General features: G+C 38.2%; 1 protein-coding gene across 1 annotated transcript in view; it reads right to left on the bottom strand.

Moving 5' to 3' along the window:
• LOC136676776 (deleted in malignant brain tumors 1 protein-like) overlaps nt 1-12892 on the bottom strand; it is a 50779-nt gene that overhangs the window by 15733 nt on the left and 22154 nt on the right. Inside the window, 5 exon segments of the mRNA XM_066653998.1 lie at nt 253-561; nt 2023-2325; nt 3561-3568; nt 4404-4716; nt 7709-8017. Of these exon segments, the coding sequence (XP_066510095.1) occupies nt 253-561; nt 2023-2325; nt 3561-3568; nt 4404-4716; nt 7709-8017 (1242 nt within the window).

Below are 12892 nucleotides of genomic sequence, written 5' to 3'. Positions count from 1 at the left end.
CACGTTGGTAGGTGGATTGGCGATTCAAATGTGTCTGTAGGTGTGAGTGTGCGTGAGTGAATGTGTGTGTGAATGTGTGTTGCCCTGTGAAGGACTGGCGCCCCCTCCAGGGTGTATTCCCGCCTTGCGCCCAATGATTCCAGGTAGGCTCTGGACCCACCGCGACCCAGAACTGGATAAGCGGTTACAGATAATGAATGAATGAATGAATTACACAAACTGTGATTCACGTGATGACTGACAGTAGGTTACCTGAGCAGACGACTCCAGCATCTTCATGATGACCAAAGTCATGTTTACCCCATGCATCTGATCTACAATTCTTCAGTGTAGACTCTGATCCACTACAGTCCACACCATGCATCCAGATTTTTCCTGATCCAGCTCCAAATGGTTCCCCCTTAAGTGCATCTATAGCCTCCCCACAGTTCAGCTCTCTACACAGCACGGTAGCAGCTCTCATATCCCAGACATGATCATACACTGTTCCCCACTGTCCTTCATGAAGAACCTCCACTCTCCCAGCACAGCGACTGCCTCCATTCACCAACCTCACACTGTCTGTACGAGAGAGAAAGCGAGAAAAATAGAAAATGCTTTTCTATCATCCCCTAAAAACACCTCTGTAAAGTGGACAGTATGCAAATGCAGAATTTGAGCCTAATGTATAAAAGCAGTGGGGTTTGAAACGTAAAGAATGCAGTTAAAGGAATGATTAAACAATACTAAAAATGTTTATTTATTTATTTATTGAGTAAAACGATACAGTTACGGATCAGTGAGCGATAAAACTATGTGAACCTCTAGGATTATTTGTTCATTTGAAGGTGAAATTAGAGTGTTTATTTTTAATTCACTGTGACAGCAATCAGGTGTGTGCATGGTGTTATATCGAGCAGGGTCTAATCAAATCCAAATCCAAAATTTGAGGAAGTGTATCACTGGACAAATAAACAGCTTAGATTTCTGAGGACCTCAGAACAATAATTACTGATTCGCATCAGGCCGGACTTTACAAATACTTTACAAATGCATAAATGTTAATCCACAAATTATACACACATCACAAATATGTTTCACAATTCACAAATGAATAAATCTCAATCTGTGTCTCACGGTCTGCAGTTTGTACAAATACAGTTACATTCATAAATACATATTTTTGTTTTTCATAAATATATCATAATTTTATGTGAAAATAAATACATTTGTTTACATTTACATGGCACATATTTATAAAGTTGGAGCGGGTGAAATGCAAAAGTAAAGTCTCAAAATCCAAAATCCCACGAGAGGAAATGAACAAATGCACGTCAGGGAAAACACGTGAGTGACTTGATCCACAAATGCAGATTCTACACTTTACAAATACATTTTAAATTCGAGACTTCGACTTTACAAATGTATGCAATGTAAATGTAAACTAATTTATTTATTTTTGCATAAAATTGTGATATATCTATGAAACCCAAACACATGTATTTATGACGGTAATGGTATTTGTACAAACTGCACCCCATGAGACACAGATTGGGATGTATTCATTTGTGAACAGTGAAACATATTTGTGACTTGTGTTTAATTTGTGGATTAACATTTACGCATTTGTTAAGTATTTTGAGACTAATCTCTCTTTATAGAAATTCCAGATCTATCAATATATATCCATCTATCTATCCATCTATCCATCCATCAATCTACTATTATGTACAAAATGTATGGGAGTATTAACATTCTATTTTATTGCACAATGTTTAGAGGCAGTCACTGAAAATAATTTAATAATACTTAAAACTCTGTGTGCGACTCTACACTTGTCAACATATTTTACTGACTCTTCCCTGAGCAAACGTCTAGATTGGAAAGTTGTCTTCCAATATATATTTAAAAATATATGTCTTTATATGTAATCTGATATTATATGAATTAGAACATGAAAAGGACAAGTCACTGTATATTGTGGAAAATAGATGCAAACTAAATTATTATTATTTTTTAATTTATTAAATATTTATACTTTACCGACACAAACCAGTCCCACATCATTATCATGAGTGCAGTTGTGTCTGAGTGAAGATGAAGTTGGACAGAAGTAAATCTGAGATTCGTTTCCTCTACACTGAAGCTCCTCTGACCACAACTGGACCTCCCCTCGGCCAAAAGCAGCTGCTCCCAGCACCTCCACAGGACGCCCACAGCCCAGCTCTCTACACAAAACCCCTGCATCCTGCTGATCAAAGCCAGCATCACACACTGTGGACCAGGTCTCTCCATGAAGCAACTCCACTCTCCCAGAGCAGCGAGAGCCACCAACAAGCCGGACTTCTAAAATAATGTGTTAACATATATTCACTTTGTTATTTTCTGCTACAGATTTGAAAGTTCATCAAACAACAGATGTAACATTCAGTAAAAAGGACAGGATATTCATGGATTTACTAACACACATATTTTAATCATAAATTACGAGCTATAAAAATAAATTTAATTAAATGTATCAAATAATTTATAAAAGCTCACCTGAACACATGACCCCGGCATCTTTTGAATGATCACAGTTCTGCTCGCCACGTCCTGATCTACATTTCTTCAGTGTAGACTCTGATCCACCACAGTCAACATTATCCATCCAGATTGGTCCTGATCCTGCTCCAAAGTGAGCTGCACTGGGAACATTTACAGCTTCCCCACAACTCAGCTGTTTACACACCACTGCTGCGTCACTCATATCCCAGCCATTATCACACACTGTTCCCCACTAATCTTCATAATGAACCTCCACTCTCCCAGCACAGTGACTGCTACCATTCAACAGCCTCACACTGGCTGTACAACAGAGAGAGCAAGAGAGAGAGAGAGTGTGAGAGAGAGAGAGAGAGAGATAGAGAGAGAGATTTGACTCATAACACAGTGTCCAGTTTGGTAAAGTTACTGAAACATGAAGCGATTTTTTTATATTAATTTACTAACTGGACATTTGAAACACAATATACATACTTATCAACCACAATGTTAAAACCACTGACAGGTCATGAGAATCAAAATGATTATTTGAATTCAGCTGGACCTGTCACAGGGATGGAATATATCAGTCAGCAAGTGAAAAGTTCTTAAAGATGTTAGAAAAATAGACACGCTTAATATATGAACCACTTTGACAAGTGCCTAACTTTGATGGCCAAACAACTAGGCCACAGTATCTCCAAAATTTAGGTAAGGTGTGGAGTTCCTAGTATGCCGTGGTTAATATTAGCCAAATGTGGTCCAAGGAAGGACGACCATTGAAATGGAGACATGGTCATGGGCTCTTATGTCTCACTAAGATACATGGGAAAGGAGGACTGGTCTTGTTTAAAAACTCCTGCAGCACTGCTGTGTCTGATCAATTCGTACTAGCACATAAAAACACACCATCACATCAGTGTCATTGCAGTGCTGAGAATAATAAACCACCTAAACCATGCATGCTCTGTGGTGATCCTGTGGGGGACCTTACTATTGAAGAACAGTTTAAAAGGGGACAAAGTATGCAGGGAAACAGACATAAATACAGTCTGTACTTGTAGAACTACAAAGTCAGAAATAAAATGGTGGCCTACTTTTATGGCTGACAGGTGTATAGTAAAATATTTTACATGCAATAAACCTTTATATTATTGTATTTAATCAGATATTACACTCTCCAGGTTGCTGCCATAAACTGGATAAGTGGTTATAGACAATGAATGAATGAAATTATAGGGTTTAGCACAGAAACAACAGGTCACTGTATAGTATGAGAAACAGCTGCAAACTAAACTTATTTTAATTAATTTATTCCTCTTCTGTGTGACCTTGTCACGCCCTCGTCTCGTTTGTCTGTTTTCCTATCTCAGCACATGGCTTTGTTTTGTTGTCGTTCATGCCCCGCCTTTGTTCCGCCTTCTTGTTCGTCACTCTCGTTATCCGTTTCAGGTGTTTCTCGTTTGTTGTTGTATTTAAGTCCCCTTCCTTCACTTCCTAGGGTCGTTCATTGTTCTTTGTTTTGTTCTTCGTATGGCTTTCTATGTCAGTTGTTCTTTGTACTGTTTCTATCGATATTGTTCTCGTGTTTGTTTCCAGTTGCTCGGTTTATTATAAGCTCTAGTCATGTTATTTCCGGTTATCGTTCTCAGTCTTGTTCTTTCCCCGCTTAGTGTTTGTCCTCTAGTTCGTTCATGTTTGTTTCATTTATTTCCTGTTTAATAAAGTCTGTGTTATTAGCGTTTGCGTCCGCCCCAGTCAGTCCGCACCCCTCGACCCTAACAGACCTGAATGAACTTCATATTACAGGAATTAGCACAGGTAAGTGCAGACCACTGCTCACAGAGTGTGACAAGCAGTAAAGTTAATTTTTAAATGGAGTTTAAATATTTATACTTTACCAGAACACACCAGTCCCATCATTATCATGAGTGCAGTTGTGTCTGAGTGAAGATGATGTTGGACAGAAGTAAATCTGAGATTCATTTCCTCTACACTGAAGCTCCTCTGACCACACCTGGACCTCCCCTCGGCCAAAAGCAGCTGCTCCCAGCACCTCCACAGGACGCCCACAGCCCAGCGCTCTACACACAACCTCTGCATCCTGCTGATCAAAGCCAGCATCACACACTGTGGACCAGGTCTCTCCATGAAGCACCTCCAATCTCCCAGAGCACAGGTGAGGACCATCAGTGAGTCTGGACTTTCTGTGACCTGTGTGTAATTCAGTTAGAATTCAGTTTTGTGCAGAGCACAAAAACATAAAATGATTCAAACCCATTTTCCACCTGGTTAACTGAGTTGCTGTAATTTTTTCTGACACTTCCCCACTATCATTTTCAAAATTCCACTGTGTGACGTGCTTAATTATAAAATAAGTACAGAGTAAGTAAAGGGTATGATACAAGAAATATGTGATTATTACTGAGTATCTTACAAACATTTTACAAATAGGACACACCATAAGTACAAAGTAAGTACCTATTAAGTAAGCCATAAGATAAATAAAGAGTAAGTAAAGGGTTTGATAATAGATGTAAGTGGTTCTTACAAACATTTTACATAGACACATAATAAGTACCTCTTATGTGTAAAAATAAGTAGTGTTAAGGGTATGAGAGTAGATGTTTTTTTTTTACCAGGTATATTACAAATATTTTACAAATAAGGCATGTCACTACAATTCCAAATCTATAGAAATTCTAGTATTGAAATAGTTTAGTACCCTGTACTTTCCTGTATTTCTGTTCCCTGTTAATTATGGTTTAAACAGTTTAGTACCTTTTACTTTTCTTTAACTAACTGTTAAGTAAGGTATAAGTACAACTTAGTACCCTGTATATAGTCTGTGTAGTCTGTAAATTGTGTGGCTTCTGAACAGGGAAGCATAAGTCCTGAATAGTGAGCATGAGAACTAATATATTATTTCATATTATTAGTAGTAAAAAAATTATTTTCAATTTACATACTTTAAGGTATTCACTTATTTCCTTTTTTTTTTCATTTCATTTTTAGAAACAATAAAAAGCAAAATACATGTAAAATTACTCTTTTAAATTTAAAATGACACACTTAAAAAGTTAAAAGTTATGAAACCCTAAAACGTCTGCCTCTCAGTAAGTTCATGTTCTTGCCACTCAGTGTAGATCAGCTGTGTAACTGTGAAGGACTTAAAATTGAAGAGTCATATATGATTCCTGAATTAATCATTTGTTCCTACACTGAGGATCTGCAGTGGTCATGTGATCGAAGACTCGTTCGGGAGTGAATCTGATCCTGGCGCGTCCATCATTGAGACAAATGAGGTGAGTGGAGCACATGATCAGCGCAAGGACAAATGAACGAGTCACTCTGAGCTCAGTAATTTCCAATTTAAATTTTTACAATATTTTTACAAGTTTATTTTACAGCCCACACTTCCTGTATTATAGGGTACTTAATGGTATGGTACAGGAAAGTACCAGGTACTAATTTTCACATTCATTTACAGCCCCCACTCCCTGTATTACAGGGTACTTAAGGGTAAGTTACAGGAGAGTACTGGGTAATAAGCTGTACTAACATACACTTAAGGTTAAGTCTGGAGAGTGCACATTTACTTTATTATATGGGTTGTTCAAAGGATGTTAAATATATAGTAGGAATGATATATGCCCAGGACTTCTTGTGTGAAGACGATGACCCAAAGGTAAGTCTGCTGAGCTGAGGAAGCAGAAGACAACACCAATGCATATTCCCTGCTGTACCCGTGTGAAGGGAGGAGAAACACCCATTTCATCATTAGTCAGCTATGTACATATAATGCCTCAATACATACAGGCTAAAATATCCCTGAAGTATCTGGTGATGATTATTGTGGTAAATCAGATTATTAACCTAATGAGTACAAAGCACCATGAAACTCTGCTAGCGCCTGTAATGAAAGAAGTTGGCCATGTCCTTCCCTGTCTGTGCACTTTAAAGGATTTTTAATTGCATTTAGAACTACAATGAATTCAATATATTAGCTGCATTCCTTATTTATATAAAATGACAGAAGTAGTCACTTTAATTCAATTTTGTTATCTATAATTAGGCTTAGAGGTACAAGAGATTTGGAACGTAGTTACGTGCCTTATTTATAAAGTGTTTGTAAGATACTCAGTAATAACCACATATTTTAGTATCATACCCTTTACTTACTCCACTCATCTCCACAAATTATGCTATGGTGAAGTTTAGAGTGTGGACTGCTGGGAAATATAGTTGTAACTTGAGAGACAATGTTTTAAATTGTATACTGTTTGTATACTGCTGTATTGTATACTGTTTCTCTGTGGCTTAGTGTCATGTGTGTGTTCTCTTAGAACAGTTAACAAAGGAGCATTACACTGAGTCTCTTTACAACAGAGTTCTGTTTTACAGAAGATTTATAATAAAGAACCTGACCATCCTCAGAGTAAACACCTTTTCTTTCTCCTCTCAGTTTTCTCCCTAATGTTTGTAATGGGAAAATGCAGATTAACACTAATGAGTAATGATTCATAATAACTAATGACAAAAGATATGGGGTTTGATTAATCTTGGTTAATTCTTAGTCATATTGTAGGCCTTAGTGCTTGAAGTTGAGGGATTTATTGCATTGTGTGGTTACGGTGACCTGTGGAAAAAACAGGCCTGAGCAGATTAGAAGGAACTGAAGGACATTCTCACCATTTCTCAACCAATAAGGGAATGATTGGGTTAAAGGTATGAGAAACGTTGATGGTGTACGTGACTGGGGCTTTATATGTATGACTGGATTTTGTTCAATAAACTCGTGAGATAAGAGAGAATCTTTGACTGCGTGTCTTATTCCTCTGTTCTCCCCAAAGAATTCTTTGAGCAATTGATCTATCGATCTTCCTTTCTGGTTGCACATAGATTAATTAAAAAATTTCCATTGTTACGGTGATCTCAGGATGAACAGTGAGAGAAAGGGCTTGTGTTGTGAGAAGTATAAACCAGTCGACTTATTTTAGTGAGAAATTATATGATCTGCTCCTTCATTCTGAAAAGTGTTTGGCTGTTTCACTTCCCTACAGTCTGTATTTACACATCTCTCAGGTAAAAGAGTCTTGTTATTCAACACTAATTACACTCAGAATACTCAGTAAAATGAATGGTGTGATGTTAATGATAATATTAACACAGACTGTGATTCATGTGATGACTGTCAGTAATTTACCTGAGCAGACGACTCCGGCATCATAAATATGAGTACAGTTGCTTTTACCCCATCCTCGCGATCTACATTTCTTCAGTGTAGACTCTGATCCACTACAGGACACTTCATCCATCCAGATTGGACCTGATCCTGGACCAAAATGACCAAACCATGGGACATCTACAGTTTCCCCACAGTTCAGCTCTCTACACACCACTGAAGCATGAATCACACCCCAGGCACGGCCACACACTGTTCCCCACTGTCCTCTATGAAGAACCTCAACTCTCCCAGCACAAAGACTGTCTCCATTCACCAACTTCACACTGTCTGTACAAGAGGGAGAAAATGTTTTCTATGAGCACCTAAAACAAAGTTCTGTAAAGTGCACAGTATACTGTGGTGCATGCACAGTTTGAGCGTAAAAAAGTATAGTTTTGACATATAACATCATCAGATTTTCAATCAAGTCCTAAAAAATAGATAAAAAAAAAGATTATTAACATCATCTCTAGTGTTTGGACTTCACTGATCCACAGTAGGACACTGTGTGGTCGAGGTATTGCATGTAATCAGTAGGACTGTCTTTTGAAGACTCTTTAGAAATCTAGGTTCACACAATTGAAACAGTCTAAGGAGGCTGTGTTGTGACATCACTGCAAGGGTACAGACTCAAAGTTGTGGCACAAAACTGGGAAAATGAAATTCTACTACATAAAATGTATGCAAGCTATTGTACGGTAATATGTCAATAAGCTTATGCAGAATAAAATACTACTGACTGAATATGGAATTTACATTTAATTATTTTACACTTTCCTAGTTAAAGAGGATGAATTCTAGTACATGAAACACTTTAAAACAAACTCTACTCCTGAACCTTCTGAAGCTGTTTTCACTATGTTGTTTTTTCTCCTTCGTGCTGTACATGCACAGGGAAACTTGGGAAACCATTAAGTGTATATCAATTGCGTTCTCGAAATTGCTCTGACCATATGTTACATTACTAGGCTGTCTACTAAGGGTCTTTCACACTGAAACAGCTTTTTATCATGTAGCGAAATGGCCTAGGCTTTCCAAGGCTTTTCAGACCACTGAAATCCTTGGAATTTATTTCAATATAAACATTGTAGAAGGACCTACATCTGCCACTCTTTATATATACATATATATTGTAGTGGAGATGAACAGATTATTAATTTTAATAAAAGATATTATACTTTTTGGGGACTTAATATGCCAAAGTTATCTTATTATGCTGAAAGGCTTCTCTTAGCTGGTTTTCAGAGATTTTCAGTGACATCCCCTCCTTGCACCAAGCCAAGATCGGAATGTGAGATTAGCATCCAGAGCAGTCTCATAAAACCTCACTCCAGGACGTTTACGACCCAAGGTCCCAGGGTCAAGAGGAGAATCTTTGCAAAATGCAGAGAGACACACAGACTCAAACTTGATTAAAACTGTTTTCTCACACATTTTAAAAGATTGTTAAACAAAACAATCACAAACCTTATTTCCCATTGGTTTAAAACAATTTGAAGTTACATATGTGCACAACTGTTTAAAATTAATTCCATTTTGACAATCTAAATAGGTGGAACTAATTTACATGTGTTTAAAGTCATTTTTGTTTTATATGAATTTATGTAAAACCAAGGTAGCCACATACTATGTGTGTAGTTGGTTAATAATTATGTAAAACTTGGTGTGTCTGAATGATATTACTTTGTGTTAACATGATCTTTTATATTGCAAAGTATGATTCAGAATCCTGGGATATTCACTCACCAGGGATGTTCAAGTCTTTGTCTTGTCAAGTGTCATAAATTCTATGTGATGCCACTACCAAGGTACACACTTAGAGGCTCACTCTTTTTAACACTCCTCTGAGACACACACTCTTAGAGAATTTTGGAGAGGAAGATGTTTTTCTGAAGAACGTCTCTCTCCTTCTTCCAGCAGACAATTCTGCTCAGATAGGATAGTCAGAGAGCTCCCGTGCTCTGCAGACGTCTCTGTAGGCATAGGCTCTCTCATGTCTCTCTTCAGCAGTCTTGGGCCCCTCGTGGTCCAGAGAGAACCAATTTTTCTATATTAATGTTGTCCAGATAGAAACTATAGATTAATAAAAGCTATAGTTTAACCCTAGCGAAATTTCAATGCCACACCCAGAGCATGGAAACCTTAGACCTCTGACCCTAAAAAGGACGATAACGCCTCCGGACCAATAACGACAAAAGAAGGCCGCACGCACCCTCAGAATGACCTTCTGAGATGAGGAAAAACCTGCCCAAGAGAGACCTGCATGGACGTGTCTCTCTCTCACAAGGCGGCAGATCAGCGATGATGAAGAAACCCCACAGAGACCTTCAGAACGCCACCAGCTCAGACGGCTGCGTCTGACCGTCTTTCTTAGAACTTAGGGTAATAATTATCATAGAGAAATTCCCTCATATATTAATCTCCCTGTTCCCTCATATATCGCTGTAATCCATTTCATTATATGAATGTCTAATTAATATTCATTATTTGATATTACAATTAATAAATCAGTTGTGTGATAAAACCAATCCATGGTTATTTGTTTGTTCTTGTACGGAATTATAACTTCTAGTTCAGATTCAATTTCAGAGTCAAGAACCCATGGTGGGTCAATGAGCATACTCATAGACATTTTGCCCAGTTGATGAACTTTGAGAGGGGCTGCTTCTTTGGTCTGAGAGATGCAGGATGGTGCTGCCATCTAGGCCATTCTGACCAAGTTCTTAAGAAGAATATCTATTAAGTTGTCATAGCAGCCATAATACCTCAAACAGAGAAATGTGCAAAGGGTTCAGTGAAGTATGTTAAGACACACTTAGAATACTAAAGTATGGGAGATCACATACAAGACCAGACAAGGGAGCACTGAAACCAAGTGGTATATATAAACAGGACAACACCTGGAAGAGATATCGAGAGTGCAGGGCAACAAAGGAGGCACAGGTGGAAACACTAATGAGAGGGCGGAGACAAAGGAGGAGACACATGAAACAAAAGAAAACATAGCCATGTGCTCCTTAGCACATGACAAATAAGGGAACTCAGATACTGATAGAGCAGGAACACACAAAACAGGGCAAAAGGCCAATAGATGTAACAGTTCAATAATACCACACAACACACACTGATTAATTTTTGGCTAATTTGAGCCTCTTACTAAAATAGAAAAACTTATTTTTAACTACCAATGCAATGGTACAAGTATTATTTAACCTACCTAGTGTACAGGCCCTACATGCTCAGGTTTTATGTTGGGTTTTTATAACCTGCCATTTCTCTCTTGGCAAACACAGCGTACACTGCATCAAGGGCGTAGAATTAGCATGGACCGAAGTGACGTGTCTCAACCAATGTACAGAGATTATTGAATTGTCCACACCAATAATTTGACCCCCTAAAAAAAATGCCCGATCCGACAATGTCTCATCAACCTAGAGGTGCAGAAAGTGTTCAATCATGTTCTCTACTCAAGTCCTACCTTTTTGCACTGGTACAGCTCCCCTACGAATTCACCAGTGAAGTTGCAAAATACTGTCTCTAACAGGAATCGCTGGCTTTGAAAACCCCAACAATGCCATTTACAACATTGTGCCTTCGTATGTTTTTTGTTTCGTTTTTTGGACTGAACACAGCTCTGTGCCCCAGTTTTCTCAGATCAGTTTTTCTTGTTGCACATTTGGCTTTCACTGGAAAATTTTTGCTGGCCATATAAACCTCTTCAAAACACCTTGAGGTAAAAGTTATGAGCTGCCATTGTGAGTCAGATAAAAATAAATGTGAAAGCTGCTGTAAAGAGAATTTTTTCAAGTGGCGAGTTTGTGCAGGATTTGAATAAGCTCTGCATTCCATGGTAAGACAAGGCAAGGCAAGTTTATTTATAGCGCACCTTTCATACAAGAGTACAAATAAAAATTAAAATACAGCAATAAAAAGTATTACATAAAAAGAGTAAAAGTAAACATGATAAAAATGATTAAAACTATTTCAAATGATACAATAAAAGCAAAGAACTAATGTGCCGTGTAGTGGAGTATGGGCCACTTCGGTATATGAATACCGAAGATAGATTTGGACAGATCGAAATGAAGAAATGAAAAGTTTTGAATTAAAATTTTTCCATTCTGAAGAAGACTTTTCGTCTGCAACATAGCAGCCCCACACACACACACACACCCAATCTAAAACATCAAAGGACTTGAGAAGGACACTTTAAAGTAACACATGGCCCCAACAACCCCCTTCTCTCTTTTAACTAACAGGAACTGTCGAGATAACCAATTTTTATAATGCTTTTAAGAGACAGGGACCTCAAACACAAGGAAGGGTTATAATCCCGCTTGGGACAAAGTGGCACCTCAATGTCTCAATCCTTATCTCGAACCACTAAACAGACAGCCCAGATGGTCAAACTGATTGAACTCGGGTTGACCTCTCGTTAACCAACGCCTGGACCAACAGCGACACCAAATGGAAACTACGCCTCGCTCGGAGTCGCCGGAAACCATGACGGAAAATAGTCGAACTCTGAATTATTTGTGTATTAAACAAATGTATTGATGTCACTTTCTGTACCCTCAGATGAATGCCTACCTCCTAATGAAATGTGTATATTGTGGACTGTTTCTATCATGAAGAGAAATCCTACCTCTGAATAGGATTAAACGAACTAATATACTTTTCCAGCGTATCGTCATGAATGGGACATAAAGATGAAACCTTATGTAACTGTTTGATATTAATAACCCAGTATACTCATTATTGTATGTTACTAATACGAATAGGAAATTTCGATACGGGAAATGTCTATCTTATTACTTATTGTTTAAAAGATCTTTGATCCAGCCTTCCCACTTTTCTGTCTCATGGAGTCAGTCACGTGAGCCTGAACTCGCGTCCAATCAAAAAGAGGACGCCTTCCATTAGGGCGTGACCGCGCTGACTTTGAAAAACAGCAGCTCGACTGCTCACATTCAGTTCGAAGTTCTGAAGAGTTGCGAGGACTCTACAGAAGTAACGGACCACGAAAGAAAGCTGGAAAGAGAGGACGCCGACGAGAAACTTTGAACAACAAACACTCTCTTCTCCACGACGACGACGAAACAAAGGAAAAACTCAGAGACTTCATTTAAAGCTTACGAGAGACGTCTCGAAATTAGCTAAGAG

This window comes from Hoplias malabaricus, chromosome 2 (genome assembly GCF_029633855.1).
Source record: "Hoplias malabaricus isolate fHopMal1 chromosome 2, fHopMal1.hap1, whole genome shotgun sequence".
In the NCBI taxonomy this organism is placed as follows: Eukaryota; Metazoa; Chordata; class Actinopteri; order Characiformes; family Erythrinidae; genus Hoplias; species Hoplias malabaricus.
Note: the sequence above shows the minus strand (reverse complement) of the source record. Positions and strands in the feature narration are given on the sequence as shown.